The sequence below is a fragment of the Crocuta crocuta genome, unplaced genomic scaffold (genome assembly GCF_008692635.1).
Source record: "Crocuta crocuta isolate KB4526 unplaced genomic scaffold, BGI_CrCroc_1.0 scaffold1, whole genome shotgun sequence".
NCBI lineage: Eukaryota > Metazoa > Chordata > Mammalia > Carnivora > Hyaenidae > Crocuta > Crocuta crocuta.
In genome coordinates, this window is record NW_027527930.1 from 1,648,807 (window position 1) to 1,665,597 (window position 16,791).

Sequence of the window (16,791 nt, forward strand, 5' to 3'; positions counted from 1 at the left end):
CATAGGCTTGAAGATGTGATGGTGAGCAAACAAGCACATGACCTCTTCTCTCGTGGAGATTATCTGTCGGAAGAGATGGTCAGTAATCAAATCATCATTTTAGTGAATACATAATCAGAACCTGGAAAGTGCTCTGAAGGAAAGGAATCGGCTTCTCTGAGACCTGTGTTAAAGGAATCTGTCCTCTGCTGGGATCGCTGCCCAAAAGTCATGATAAGGGTTTACAGACCAGTGAACTGAGAAACCTGGGGCCTGAAGCATATTGTCGACAAAACCAGTTTTCACCTGTTCTTATTTAGCAACTTGCAATCACTGATTTTACCAGCTGATGACAGCATTAGGTCAAGCCACATCACACTGTTTATACTGAACAAACTTAAAATATTTGTGTCATAACGATACCAATTATACCTTTCATGTACACGAGATCAGTGTGAGCTTAAATGTATATACCTGTATGTGTATTTATTTATTTTATGAGCATTTTGCTGAGAGGAACAATACTCTTTTCCTTTTTGAAGTTCCCACATTGCCTAGCAAAGTATTTGTACAAGTACTTCATAATTGTCTATTGGAACTAATATCTTATAATATTTGACGTTAGCCTCTCTCAGTGATTCTTTAAGTATGGACTTGCATGCTTTCTTTGTTGATGTTAAAACGGAGGGTAGAGGTTAAGAGGTTTTGATTTTAGGATAATTGACTTCAGACTTAGAAAAAGAAAGCCAGATTGCTTTTTCACTAAATTGCAGATCTGCTTTATTTCTCTTTGTTCTTTTGAGGTCACCACACATAAGATAAACTGTGTGAGAAGGAAGGTTCTAAGAGAAAGCATCTAATAACCCGAGGAGAGTCACATTTCAATCACACAATGACTTCTTATCCAGAAGAAGCATGTTTAGGTTTTGCTTTTTGATCCTTTTGATGTTCTATGCAAATGAACACTTGGCCTAGATTTATTGTTTCACAAACATTTCATCCTTTTAGTCCTTCCTGTAGGGGCAGGGATGTTTTTCTGCCCTTGGTCAAATTTGTTGTAGCTGAGATCTGATAGCTGAGCTTAACTGTGCTGAGCGTTGGTTGTCCTTTTATTAAGACCAGAGAGGCACCCATTATCCTGGGAATGAAGGGACATTTGCCCCTGCCCTTTAGAAGCTGTCTTTCACAGTACTGTTAGGTGACCAAGAATAAGAATTAGGTTGTGCAGTTGTACACCTGAAGCTAATATAACACTGTATGTTAACTACACTGGAATTAAAACAAATAAAAAATAGAATTAGATTGTATATAAGAGTGAGAGAGACAAACTCCATTAAAGGCCTATCAGGAAGTAGGCTTGATGTTAAAGAGATGCAAACTCATTTCTGGAATGTAGGAGTCTAGATTCTTGAGATATCCAGAAGAACTGAGGGAGAAATCACAACCCACAGAACAAGCCATTAAGAGTTTAAGGCTGCCTTGTTTTGTAAGGAAATGTTATTTGAGGCCCTGACTACTTTTTTTTTTTTTTAACTCTATCATTGTGGGGAATAGTTAGGATTTCCCTCAGCTTGCACTGATGGGTTAACAAGGCATAAAGAAATAGAATGCCACAGGATGAATGTATCCAAGATTAGGTAAACAAGATTAGGTAAACAGGGCAAAGGCCCCCAGTACAGGATAAAAGTATAGGAATAGGAAATCTCAGGGTGAAAACATCCAGGATTAGGTAAACAAGATTAGTTATTCAGGGCGGAAATGAGCCCCAATTTAGTACAATAGCAGAAAGCTGCTTTCGCAAGAAGGAAGGACCAAAATAGGTAAGCAGGTAAACAGGGCTATGGACTGCAGCAGGGTGAAGTTGTGCTGAGTGGAGCTAATTAGCAAAAGAACAGTGCCTTGTTAACCCTGAGGTAGCATGCTCTGTCTTTCTTGTCCCTTAGGTCAGTTTACGTAAACAGAAGTGGGCGTCCTGCTTGCTGTAAGCAAGCATCTGCCCAGTGCCAGGATTTTATTTTGTATTGACCCAAACCCCTAACACCACGTATCTTCAAAACCCCCTTTCCCTTAAGCCCATGAGTTAATGTTCACGTGTTCATTGTCTCTTTGTGCACATCCATCACGCAAGTAAGCCTTCTGATCCTAATATAAATGGAGCGAGAACCCTTTCTTGCGGCTCTTGTCTCCTCCTGGACATTAGCCTCTCTTTTATTTCAATCCTGTGTCCTGCTCTCTTGCTGGACAAGAGAGAACTCCAGATCCAGAGTCTACAACTTATCATCAAGTAAAGTTTAAGTCTAAGAGTACAAGAATGATATTATATCAAGAAATTGATTAACATGGACCCTGATTACTTTAACAGTGGTTAAAAGCAATAATCATTGTATATGAAATTATGTTTAAGGAGGGAAGTGTTGTTTTCATTTTTATAACAAAACACCATATTAAAATTAAAAGATGAAAATGATTCTATACCATATATAAAAAGGCTTACCTGAAAATTTAAATGAAGAAGAATCTATACATAAAGAGCCAGTTTTGCCCTTTAGCTTCTGATATAAAATGGTTTCAATCCTATCCCGAAATTTTGCTGCATTATTTTTAAAACAGGATTTAAATTTCAGCACAGCATGTATTATCACTTTCCCTTGGGCTCGGCTGCAGAACAGAAACAGACAAATAAATTATGCTTTTATTACTGAGTCTCAATCATTCTTAGAGGAGTCATTTTATAATTTTGTTAAGCAGAACTCCTGGAAGCTATTCCACTCTCAAGGGAGTAGAAATGGCACTTTATGGACATGGTGAACAGTAAAGAGAGTATAATTTAGACTCAGAGAACTGAGTTTGTATTCTAGATTCACCATCTGCCAATTCCAACTACAGCAAGCTATTGGCATTCTCTGCACTTACAAATTTCTTCATCTCTGTAATGGGGATAATAGTATTTACTGGGCTGTTGTATACACCATATAAATTAATGTATATGGAGGTATTTTTTAAAATCTCAGTACTGTGCAAAAGATATGTATTAATATAAATATATCTTTATATCAGAAATCCACCATGGACTTGGTATGTAGGGCTGTTAGCAAATAACGAAATGAAACATAATAGGCAGGATGAGAGAATCATTTATTATCTTGAGTGTTTTTTGTTTGTTCATTTGGTTTTTGGTGGAGGCACAATTTGCAAGGGTGGGCCAGGACTCTCTCATCTGTTCGAAATCATGACTGAGCAAACACCCATTAGACTGGATTTGTTTTATTTGTAATTCTGACTTGAAGATGCAAATGTGTAAATCAGAAGTTTTAAAAGAGGGGTGTTATTACTGACTTGATGGGATGTCTGTTCTGCTGTATTCTCTGTTTCTGTGCCTCCTCTCCTCTTCCCAGGCATTTCTCTATATTTATGTATTTCAAAATCCACAACTTTGAAATATGTGACTCAAGAGAGATCTTGAAAACATCCACTTGCAAACATTCATAATATCCATGAACAAAACAGAAACCATGACTAAGATCCAAGATATTCTGAGTAATTATAACGCTTTATTATTTCAATAATATTTTTGCAGCATAATTCTAAATAATAGATTTGCTAACTTCTATATCACTCCTTATTACTTTATGTTTTAGGATATAAGTATACCAAATACTCTTCCATTGAGCACTGTACATGTATTCTTTTAATTTCCTTTTGTACAGTATTAAGCATTTAATAGTTGTATGTTAATTTATTAAGTATTCTCAGTTCTTTTGCTTTTAATGCAGGTGCAATGCTAATTTTTCTTGTGTGATTTGTAGAGACAATCCCTTTATTTCTCATGGAATAGACAAGGACATATTATATTGCTTTGTTTATTTTAAAAATATTGTCAAACCATGCATGTCACTGTGAACTTTTCTCCTGGGTCAAATAATAATCTAAAACTAAACTAAATAGAGACATGGATTCTTAATCTGACATCATCAAGAGTCATATGATCCTATTTTCTACCAAAATCATGAACTAAAAGTTACTTTGATGTTACCTTCTCTTGACTAATAAAATAATCTTTAGTTTTATATGACAAATGCCTTTAATTCTTTGCCACAGTATTTTCCTTTCCATTCCTGAAGTTTCAGTTCATTCATTCATTCAACAAATGTATATTGTCCAAGCAATAGATCAGTTTTAGGGATCAGAGCTACATCAGCTTTGAACATATAAGGCCACAGGTGCCTGCTCTCATGCTACTGAGACAGATAAACAGGAAAATGAAGAAATAAAATAATCTTCAAAATGAGTTCTATGAAGGAGACAGAGCAATGACTTGAAGGTTAGAGATGAGAACATTTTGGACAACTTTAGGGAAGGCCTCTTTGAGATGAGAGTCTAATGACAAGAAGGAGTGAGTCATGAGACAAAAGGGGGAGGAATGTTCCAGAAAGAAGAAACATCAAGTACAAAGGCCCTGACCAAGAAAAACTTAATACTTCCCTCAGTTTTCTGAGGGAAGTCTTCTTTCTGACTCTGGACCCCAATAGCCATTTCCTTATAGAGCATTTACTTTAGAAAAGTCATAAATTCTTTCTCTGCCTCTTTGAACTGTATGCAAATCTTTTAAAAGCTTCTTGCAGTTTAACAGCCCCAGAAATGTCTTTCTCAAGGACCTGAAAGCCATCTCTTTGAAATGTAACCATCCAAAGAGATAGAGATTCTATCTCTCAGTTTCTGTGAGACAGGTGGAGGCCTAACTCTGGTAGGCCACTTTACTTACTGCAAGTTGTAAAACTATCTCCTGTCATGACAAATGAGAACTTTACTTTTCCTTGGGCAAAGCCAATTAGCAAACAGAGATGATCTAAGATATCCCCATCACCCCAGCCTTTAAAAATGTTATGGTCCTTTATTTCATGGGAGTTATGAAATGAAGTCAGAGAGAGGCAAGACCAGATCAGGGAGGATCATGTGGACTCTATAAGGAATTTGGAATTTATGAGAGGCTGTCAGAGAATATGAAGTAGGAGGATGTTGTGCCCTTCAAATTCACTTTGATTGCTGCATGGAGAATGGATTGTCATGGAGCAGGAATGAAAGGTGAAGTTGGTGCAGTAATCTAGATATGACTACTAGATATGACTACAGCTTTATTATTTATTAAATGTGTGACCTTGGCAAGTCACTTAAACTACCTTTGCTTCAGTATCCTTATCTATAAAATAAGAAACTAATCTGTACATATTAAATGATTTAATACCAAGAAAGTCTTGGGGAGCTACTGGTTAAGAGCATGGATTATTTAAAAATAACCTAGGAAAATTAAACAGAAAAAGTTCTCTCTAGGAAGAGGTAGATTCCAAAGCATATGAACTTTTTAATTTGCGCTTGTAGTCACTATTTTTTCATATCTATTGTAGATTATCTGTTCCTAGGTTATCTGTGCCTCACCAGTGTTTGGATAAACATCACTGCTAGACAACAGTTGTAGAATTGGATTTCTAGAGGGGTCAGTAGGTAAAGGAGAGGAGTGAAGCTGATTGGGTGCAAGTATATATGCACACATCATGGAAGCATTGGGAGTTGCCAGTGTGTGGTCTCAGTTTCAGTGCATGATTACCACATGGGGATGTGGGCCCTGTAATCTGAGATTACAGATTTTGTTTTTCCACACATTCCGAAAATTATGTCTTTTATATGATTTTTCTCAACTTTTATACTTAATCCATGACTCTAAACTAGATTTATCTCATATCTACTAGTTTCCCCCTCCTGGGTCAAATATTCTATGGCTCTCTTATCTTACCCATTCTTTTCCTCTGCTGAAATCATCTCCTGATGTTAGATTTGCTTTTTGACCTTGTGCCTTCAAATAAAAGACAAATCCATTCAGCCTTTACCTGAGACTCATAATCGGTTGGAATTCTTGGTTCTGGTTGACTAATTTTCCAACAGATCTTGAATACATTTTTCACATTTGAAAATGCTGGTAGTTTTGAAGCCTCAAACTAAAACATATTTCAACCTTCCAATTTATACCAAAAAGTTTATTCTGGTGAGTATGAGGCATGAAGGTAAAGGACAGAATTTTCTGCTCTGTGCCTCTTGGGCTATTTTACATACCTTACTTGGACAACGTGAGATTTGACATACTGTCTTCTCAGTTTAGATCCACGAAATGTTTCATTTATCTGTTAAAAAGTAAAATGAATAAAGACTCACTTTTTCTTTTTAAAAAAAATTTAAATTTTTTATTGTGGAGAACTCCAAACATCTATAATAGCAAATAAAAGAATGTAATGAACCCTGTGTACCCATCATTCAACTTCACCATTAAATGGCTAAATTTGTTTTATTTTATTACTACCTGCATGCCAATAATTAATAAATCCTTAATATATTGAATACATAATGTTAAAATTTCCCTAGACCATGACCCATGTAAGAAAAAGATGCAATGTATGCTAAACATATCTTTTTGAAAATTTTCTTTATATTAGCTAGGTTTATTCACAAATGTCTTCAAATCAATAAATTATGTGGTAAGGTAAGGCAAGAATATTTGTTTCCTAGCAGTAGCATGATAGGGCAGAATATAGTACTTTTTTTGAAGAGGTGAATTCAAAGAACCAACTGATAGAGACTGCTTTCCATGTTCAGATTTAAAAAATATTTTTAAAAATGTTTATTTTTGAGAGACAGAGAGAGACAGAGCATGAACAGGGGAAGGGCAGAGGGGGAGAAACAGAAAGCAGGCTCCAGGTTCTGAGTGGTCAGCACAGAGCCAGATGCAGGGCTCGAACCCACAAACTGCGAGATCATGACCTGAGCTGAAGTCGGATGCTTAACTGACTGAACCACACAGGCGCCCCCCATATTCAGCTTCTTATTGAACATCAATGCCATAAAACTTAACAGAGATGTCCTCAAAGATGAAATATTTCTTTTCTTTTTTTTTTTTTTTTTACTATGGGCCCCCTTTCATGGCTGGGCTACACATCATTTTCCTTGCTCTTTCAGGTATATGCCACTGATGGGTTTGAAGCAGGATATGTAAAAATGTCTCAAATTTTATGTAAGAATCATTTTCTTAATTGTTCCTGATTTTAACCTAATGAGTGATTTCCCACAGCAGGACCTTCACAAGGCACCCAACAACAAATTTCGCTGTTCGTGGCTTTTACTTTGGCAAGGACAGGCCTTCAATATCAGTGACTTATTATTGACATTGCAAAGATTTAATTTATACTTTTCCTTTTGTTCCAAAGCAATTGGAATGTATTCATTTATTCAATAGATATCTATTGAAATAAAACTATAAACAGAGTAGATTCATACTTGGAAATTCAGTGGAGAAAACAGATAATAAGTAGACTAAGAATAAATATATAAATATGATAATTTGAGATAGTGTTAGGTAATAAAAAGAATGTAAAATAAGGTAATGCAACAGAGTGATCCAGGGGACAATATTTGAATGATCCGATAAGTCCTTTCAGAAGAGGTGACATTTGGTTGAGACTTGGAAGATGAAAAGTTGAAAATCCAGGGGAGATGATTATTTTAGATGGAGAGAAAACCAGGTACTATAGTCCTAGTAAGAATGAGATTGGTATGTTTGAGGGGTAGAAAAAATTCTTGTGACTTAAGTAAAGTGAACAAAGGAGAGTGTATAAGTTGAGGTTGTTCAGGTAGGTGGGACAGCCTTGTTAGCCATGGTAAGGAGTTTAGATGTTATTTCTAAATATAATTAATGAAGGAATCCTGGCAAGATGGTAACTAAACAATACCACATTTCTCTTCTATTCCTAATTCCATTACATCTGTCTCTCCTGGACCAAATGGAGTGGGGTTTTATGGGGGACCTGGAAGCAGGGAGGTGATGAGGAACTTTCTCTTCCAGGGGTCAAGGAAGGACCTAGAAAGCAGTCTGAGAGCCCTGTGTAAGATGAGAATTGCAACAGCCCCTGGGAAGAGCGTGGCCAACAGAGGTTTATAGATAGCCAGGGATAAAGCTGACACTGGACCATGTGAGTAGATTTTCATGGCCCCACAGAGGCCAAGAAGGATTTATAAGCCTTATAGAATTTGTAGGACTGCCTGAAATAAAAAGACAGTGGCCCCAGTGGGCCAACAAAGAAAAATGATAATGCAAATAAAGGAGCCTAGCATTCAAAGAAGGGAAATAAAACAGATTAGATACTCATCAAAATAGAACTTCTGGAGGAAACAGCATCCTAAACAATGGTGGGGTGAAAAAAAGCCCGTGTAAGAGTAGAGTACACCCAAGCACAGCAAAAAAGACTATGTGGTACTAAAACATAATTTTCAAGTTAAAAAATTTAGTAGGTCAATTTAAAAAGATGTTTCAGGGTGCCTGGGTGGCTCAGGCGGTTAAGCATTTGACCATTGATTTTGGCTCAGGTCATGGTCTCATGGGTCAAGGCCCTCATTGGGCCACTTTACAAAACTCTTATTCCTTCCAGTAATTTTTCAATTGAGTCTCTTGAATATTTTAAGTATATAGTAATGTTATCTGTAAATAGTGACTTTTTCCCACCATTCTTTTCAATATACTAAATCACTTCTATTTCTTTTTTTCTAATTGAATTAGTATGGACTTCTAGCAGAATGCTCGATCCAGTCCTTTAATTAATTGACAGCATCTTATTCCCTTAAATTAATTAATTAATTACCCACTCAGCTTCCTTTTATAATCTTTACTATTTCTGATCTTAGATTAGTTCCAAGCTTTTGTTGGGAAGACATGCTTTTTGGAGGCCCATATTTTATCTCCAGGGGGTTGTGATTTGTCAACAACTATACTGCCGAACTTAGATTTTACTCTTAAAGAGAGCTCTAATTTTTATCTTCCAGAAACTTTTCACTCTTTCAGTGCATGATGGGACTATTCCTGCCATTGTAAGACACATTAGGATGTTTTCATTTTTCTTCTGTCATTCCAGTGAGATTTGAGGAGGGAATAAGGGATAAATACTTGTTTTTAATCAGTTGTCTTGGAAGTCAAGCCAGGCCACTTTAAAGGAATAATTAATAAAATGTGATGAGGGGAACCTGATTGATTCAGTTGGTTGGGCATCTGAATCTTGATTTTGACTCACATAATGATCCCAGGGGTATGGGATTAAGACTGTGTCTGGCTTCCTGCCAAGCGTGGAGTATGCTTAAGATTCTCTCTCTCTTTCTCTCTCCCTTGCTCTCTCACTCTTTCTCTCCATTTCTGCCCTTTTCCCCTCCTCATGCTCTCTCTCTCTAATAAAAAAATATAAAATAAAATAAAAAGTGGTGAATGATTAGATAATGGAAAAGAAGGGTTAAAATTGACTTTAGGATATAGTGACTAGGTGAGTTATAATGAAAGTAAAATAGGGAGACTAGATCGAAGACCACAGTTGATGACTGCTAAATTATTTTTTTTTAAATGTTTATTTATTTATTTTGAGAGAGAGACAAAGAGCAGAGGAAGGGCAGAGAGAGAGAGAGGGAGACACAGATCTGAAGAGGGCTCAAGGCTCTGAGCCGTCAACACAGAGACTGAGGAGGGGCTCTAACTCACAAACTGCGAGATCATGATCTGAGCCCACCTCGGACGCTTAACCGACTGAGCCACCCAGGAGCCTGACTGGTAAATTATTTTTTTTTTAAATATTTTTTTTATATATATTTCTGAGAGACAGAGACACAGCATGAGCAGGGGAGGGTCAGAGAGAGAGGGAGACACAGAATCCGAAACAAGCTCAAGGCTCTGAGCTGTCAGCACAGAGCCCGACACCGGGCTCGAACCCACGAACCGCGAGATCATGACCTGAGCCGAAGTCGGCCGCCCAACCGATTGAGCCACCCAGGCGCCCTTGGTAAATTATTTTTAAAATAAACTTTCAGTATGAACAGAGACACGTGGCCCTAGCATATATTTGCCTACTAAACTAAGATGGATAAGTGGACGATACAGAACCATTTTTTGATATGGCACTGTCTCCAAATCAAAATGTAACTGAACTTGCAATGCTTTTAGTTTTCGTTCTTTTTTCCAAAGACTGGCTATTCATAGTTTGTTCTAACATCCTTAATTCCTCATCCCTTTTCTAATTACATTCATCTTCCCAAAACTTACAATAGCTCAGAAGATCAACACATATCTTAACTAATACCAAAACATGTTTAGGGTGTTTTAAGAAGCTGTATGGTGAAGTTATGGAGATTTCTCCAGTAATATCCATGAAATTCCTATTTTTCAGAAGCCCAGTCTCTGTAGAAAAGAGTTATCAGATATTTAACTTGAAATTAAATGGAAAATTTCAGAAACTTGATTAGGGTTATTGGACAGGGCCTTGAGCAGGAATTGCTGAACTAATCTTCCCAGAAATAAGGAAAGACAAGACTGGAAATTCAAATGGAGCTTAAAAGACACACATACTAAAAACCCTAAATCTTTCTCTTTCATACCAGGTAAACTAACTTTTTACTTTTCTCAGATTCTTCATCTGTCCATCCCCCTCCCTCCCTTCTTCCTAAAGAAAAATGTACAAAATTCTTCCCAAGTCACCAGTTCGACAAGCACATGGAAGGAGATTCTGAACTATGTTGATACGAAGATCTTGACAATGATGGAGCCAAGGATGAGTTTATTAACTGCAAATCATGATCATTTATGATGTTCAAATCATCTTTACAGTTGAATTGGTCATCACAATACTTATCAAATACATGCAGCTTAAAAGTACCAATCAATACATGCTTTTAATAAATAGAGGAGCTAGATCAAAGTCTAACTGTATAGTTTACATATGGGATTGTCTATGAAAAATTTCAGCCCAAAGTTTTCTGAAGATCAACAAAAATAACTATATCACATGAGGGAGCAGAAAAAATTTCCAGAAAATAATTGGAGCCACTTTTCTGAAGAATTTCTGGTTTCTAACATCATATTTTAGTGTTGTAACAGTTTAGTATTGTTTAACATATTCATTTGCAATCAATTTTTATACAAACCATCTAGGTATTTAAAATTCTCTTTCATATAAGTTCACAAATATGTAGGAAAACATTTTGTTTATGATATTGTTATATTGTTAAATTTTACTGTTGAATGTTTGACAGGATTATAAGGTGATGCATTATTATAGAGGCAGGAAAATACAACTCCCACATGATACCCCCCAAAGTGGATGCAAGAGAGATTGTACATATTTGCTAATTAGGTGCTCTCAGATGTGGAGTGAAAGTTGGGTCTATGGTTCTTTCTGTATTTTTACAGTAATCACCCTCCCCCCATGTCTATAGACATCTTGAACATATAGTATTTATTTCTTCTATTCTTATTTTCCAACTGTAGAAAACTAGCACATTAGTAATTTTGTTAGTTATCTTTATATCATTTGAAATATGAAGAATAGCTCTGTAATGTGGTTATATTTTTTGATAAACCTTGGATCTTCTTTAATTCTTCAGGGCTGAAAACTTAATGTACAATGATTTCCATTTAATACATCAGATAAGTATTTTGCTTTAAAAATAGCCTAGATTAAGGAGTATAGTAATAAGAAATTTAGGACCACTTCTGGCACTTTAGATTTCTAATATGTTTTGAGGGGTGTAAAACTGAATGAACTAAAATGATTTTTACTCCAACTAAATATTGTTAACCATGTTAGATGGAATAGGAATCCTGAGTATTGTCCTTCATTTTATTACTTTAAAAAATTATGTATTTCGAATCCTGATGAATTCTATAGTGAATCCTGTCATTTGATAGGTTGCCCCTAAGAGAGGCATATGCATAAAGGTACATTTGCCCATGCCAGATTTACATTAACTCAGTGGAAAATACATTTGACAAATGCCCTGATTTATAGTGACCAAAGATGCCCCCTGATCTTGGACAAGTGGTTTGATATATGAACATGACTGCCCTGTTTTGTAGGGATAATTTTGGTACCTCACATATATCAGATATTTTGGTAATCTATAATCTGATTCATTATATATGAAAACCACATAGAATTTGTTTAAACATTTTTGAACATTTGACCGGCCGTGTGAAATAGATATAATCTGAAATTTGCTCAAGATTTTATATATGTATGCTCTTCAATTACAGCACAGAAAAATCATAAAGAAGGTGGGAAGCATACTTTCCCTGAGTATGTTAGCCTTTTAGTGCCTCAGTTTCCTCATATAGAAAATGGGAACGTATGAGGAGTAAAGAAATTAATGTGTAAAGTCCTGAGGCCCGTACTGATGGTTAATAAAGCTAATTATTATTGTTAAGGTACTACCTCACTCTAATTTTTAGAATTTCTATGTGCTGTAGTAGGGCATCATATCTGTTGGAGAGCTACAAAAAATAGGAAATGACATAGAGATTTTTTCTTGAGTTGTCTGCTAGAAAACGACATATTTAAAACATGAGAATATTCCCTATGGAGGCCTAGTCTCTGTAGGTAAAAGACTACCATTCATAGTAAAGCACCATCTCTCTTTATCAAATTTCTTCTTTTTACAGTCTATCATCACAAGAATTATTTAATGAAAATCACAAGAAGATGAACAGGTTGTAGGTATTATAATAAGGACTAAAAGGTGAGTTTGATGGATGATTCACAGCTCCATTTTGTGCTCTTATCACCAGTGTTGTGTTTATGAATGCCATGTACAGTAATAATTATAATACACAGAGCATCATTGTATTAAGTGAAAACAGAATGGTGTGAAAAAGCAGGCACTTTAACACATGTAGAAGAAAAAGTATGAGAACTATCTGGTGATTGTTTTATTTATTTATTTACTTACTTATTTTTAAAATAAAGTTTATTTATTTGTTTTGAGAAAGGGAGTGAGCAGAGGATGGGGAAAGGGCAGAAAGAGAGGGAGAGAGAGAATCCCAAGTAGGCTCTGCTCTGTCAGCACAGAGCTGGATGCGGGCTCGATTTCATGAACGGTGAGGTCATGAGCTAAACTGAAACCAAGAGTCAGAAGCTCAACTAACTGAGACACCGAGGAGCCCCTGATGATTGTTTTAACACAGATGAGTTGGGGTTCCTGGTTGACTCAGTTGGTTAAATGTCTGACTTCAGCTCAGGTCATGATCTCATGGTTCCTGGGTTTGAGACCCATGTCAGGCTCTGTGTTGACAGGTTGGAGACTGGAGCCTGTTTCAGATTCTGTGTCTCCCTCTCTCTCTGCTCTTCCCCTGCTTGTGTTCTTTGTCTCTCTCTCTCTCAAAAACAAATAAACATTTAAAAAAATACAAATGAGTTAAAAACTGAGAATGAGGATTGCTAAAGGGGTCTGAAGCAATGTGTCAGGATTGGTGGTTGATTGACTAACATGATATGATAATTAATTAAAACCAACAATTTTAGAATATTCATTTTGATATAAACACAGGTTAATTGATTTAAATGAATTGGTCTTCTAAATTTATAGCAGAAAAGATGATTTTCTTAGTTTGGGTATATTTGGAATTTTTTTAAGTTATATATTAACTTTGTTATGTTTATAACTTATTACAAATATTAACGATGCTCTGTTTTAGGTATATTTTTAGGTTATCTTTTTTAAAGGGCTTACAGAATAATAGGACTTTTGCTAAGATGATGATGTGTTTCATCTTATATGATGCCTACAACAATTCTATGATATAGGTATTTGTCTTATCATTTTTAGTTGAAGAAACTGAGATGTGAAGAGATTAAGTGATTTGTTTAAGTTTATGTAGCTGGTAAATGCCTAAATTTAGACTTGAATAAGACTCCGAGTCCCAGGCCTGTTCTTAACCATTTTATATCGCTCCTTTGTTATTTCCTTTTTATCATAAAGCTACAGTACAAGTGGGAATTTTCTTTCTCCATTTTCTATATACTAACTCATAGTATAATGGTAAAAACATACCAAGACTTTTAAAGACTGAATTTTTTAGAAACTTGGAGGTAGAGGGATGTTATGGAAAGACTGCAAGCTTCAGTCAGATCGAAGATGTCCTGCCAGGAACGCATGTGGAGAAATGGGAGGCGAATGATGCCACCACTGCTCTTGGCAATATTTGGTTTGTTTGGTAGAATTACTTGAGCTAATCAGAGTGTATATATGATAAAGGAAGCTTATGTCCAAGGAGTAGTCAAGAGTTTTCATTAGGTTTTTACTCAGCTAAAGGTTAACTTAGAGCACACTCTTAAGTAGGCATTTAAAATTTTTTACCACACTGAGGAGATATGAGATCTTTATTTTGGGCTATATGTTCGCTTCTACACTGGCCATTCTTCCTTGAAGGACTCCTTAGTTTAGGATCAGAAACAACAATTTTTTGTTCAGATATCTTGAAGATAGGATGTATTTTATTCATTTTTTAATACATTAGAAATGTTCATTGTCTCTCACATGTCAGGCATTTATTAAGTGTTCTCTAAATTTGTCCCTCTTACATTTTTCTTCCTGAACATGTTGTCTGATTCTCTTTCTAAAAGGACTATCTTAAAAAATAATAATAATAAAATAAAATAAAATAAAAGGACTATCTTAATCAGGAACTAAGATAGTGGTAAGAAATAATAAGAAATTATAAATCATTTCTAACTTGGAAGGTTATTATTAGGATTCTGGCACTTCTAGGAACATAACATTTAAAAGGGCAATAAACAGAAAAAAATGTCAACTTACCAAAGATACTATCTTTTTATTTAGGTCCATATATTCTTGTGAATATGGTTTTTCAAACTTGCTGTCATAATCAATATTATTGACTTTAAAGCTGATATGATAGTAGAAAGGTGTCTTTGCTGGAAAGGAGAGAGAAAAAAAGTAGTTCTCACTTCATTCATTGTGTAACTACTTTCATTCTTAAGAGAATCACGTGAAATTTAATATTCTGATTAAATTGCAGGTAACTCAACATTTAAATAGTTTTCATTCCTAATGATTGTTAAAATAACTTTGACAGAGCAATGTTTATTGACATTATCTAGCTCTATAACCTTACCCAAAGATGTATTCAGAATTTTTAATGTAAAATTTTAATGTACCAGCTTTCAAGTTTCAGTCATCTGAGAGAGATATGTTACTATGAGAAATGATATTTAAGCATAGACATTATCTTAGTTTTTGTGCTCTTCATGGATTACAATTTAGGAAGATCAACGGAGTCCTATGTTTTATCATTTGTGAAGCACCTAGAATATGAAAATGAATAAAGGAGAAAGTAAAATGAAGCATGACTTGTACGCACTGCAAATTAGGTAAATAGAAGAAAGAAGTCAAACTTAAAATTATAGAAAAGTAAAGCAAAGAGTTGAGTGTTAAACTGGACTATACTATTTTAATACATCAAATACAGTATAAATTAATTTTTTTCTTTCAGCTTTTCTCAGGCCCTGTTGTACCTCTCCATTCCATAGACTAGGAGTTCACANTCTTCCAAAAACTGAAGAAGAGGGAATACTTCCAAACTTATTTTATGAGGCCAACATTACTCCAATACTAAAGCCAGATAAGGACATACAAGAAAAGAAAACTACACACTAACATCCCTGATGAATATAAGTGCAAATATCCTCAACAAAATACTAGTTAACTGAATTTAACAACACATTTAGAATATCATACACCATAATCAAACGGGATTTATCCTTGGGATGCTAGGATGGTTTAATATACACAAATCAATAAATGTGATACAATACATTAATAGAAGAAAAATAAATATCATGATAATCTCAATAAGTGAGGAAAAATCATTTGACAAAATGTAGTATGACATTCTTTCACGTTGTAAAAACATTCACACATAGAGTCTAGAAGAAACATACCTCAACATAATAAAAGCCATATATGAAAAACCATAGTCAACATCATAACTAATGGTGAAAGGTTAAAAGCTTTTCCTGTAAGGTCAGGAATAAGGCAAGGATACTCACTCTCTTCGCTCTTATTCAACATAGTATTAGTAGTTATAGCCAGAGCAATCAGGCAAGAGAAAGAAATAAAAGGCATCCAAATTGGAAAGGAAAATGTAAAACTGTCATTATTTGCAGATGATGTGATATAGAAAATCCTATAGAGCCCAGAAAAAATTATTAGCACTAATTGAGTTTTGTAAATTTGCAAGATATAAAATCAACATACAGAAACCAGTTGTGTTTCTATACACTAACAATGAAACGTCTGAAATAATATATGTGTATGATGGTAATCATTTCAATTCAATATGGTATATCAAATCATTTCATTGTACACCTTCAGCTACACAATGTTATGTGTCAACTATATCTCAATAAATCTGGAAAAGAAAATTCCGAAGACCATGGCATTTTTATTGTTATATATTTTTATTCATAAATACTCTATGACTTCTTATTTCTCTATTAGAATATCAAGGTTGAGAATCTGTGGCATTGTGGCAATGTTAGGTTATATTAACTTCTTGAACTATGAGATAAATTTCAAACACTAAAGAGAAAAGCCATTGTCTAGTTCGGGTATCATGTAAGACACCAAACAATTAGAAGATAGAGTGGTAAACTGAGTGTTAAGTCTTGGCATTCAGAAGAACTAGCAGACTATCATAATAAAAAATTAGCTCTTCTCCTTCAAATGTAACCTAGAACTTGAGCAACAAGACATTTATGACCTAGAATATCTTCTAAGTGTTATTTTCTTGTTCTTTTCCTTCCTAGAAGAGTCATATTTTTCAAATAATCCAGGACACACTCTGAGCTAGGATTAAGGGCTCCAGGGAGGACTAGATCCTGACTGATTCACCTCTTTGTATTTTCATTAAAACATGTTTTAAATTTCCTAGTGATTTTTAAAAAC

At 35.1% G+C, this 16,791-nt stretch overlaps 1 protein-coding gene across 1 annotated transcript in view; it reads right to left on the bottom strand.

Moving 5' to 3' along the window:
* The window catches only part of LOC144220424 (transmembrane protease serine 11C-like), a 53,072-nt gene that overhangs the window by 25,399 nt on the left and 10,882 nt on the right, over positions 1 to 16,791 (bottom strand). Inside the window, exons 3-5 of the mRNA XM_077750641.1 lie at positions 14,641 to 14,759; positions 6,085 to 6,152; positions 2,474 to 2,637 (exon numbers count right to left, since the gene is read on the bottom strand). Coding sequence (XP_077606767.1) covers positions 2,474 to 2,637; positions 6,085 to 6,152; positions 14,641 to 14,759 — 351 coding nt within the window. The remainder of the gene's footprint in view (positions 1 to 2,473; positions 2,638 to 6,084; positions 6,153 to 14,640; positions 14,760 to 16,791) is intronic.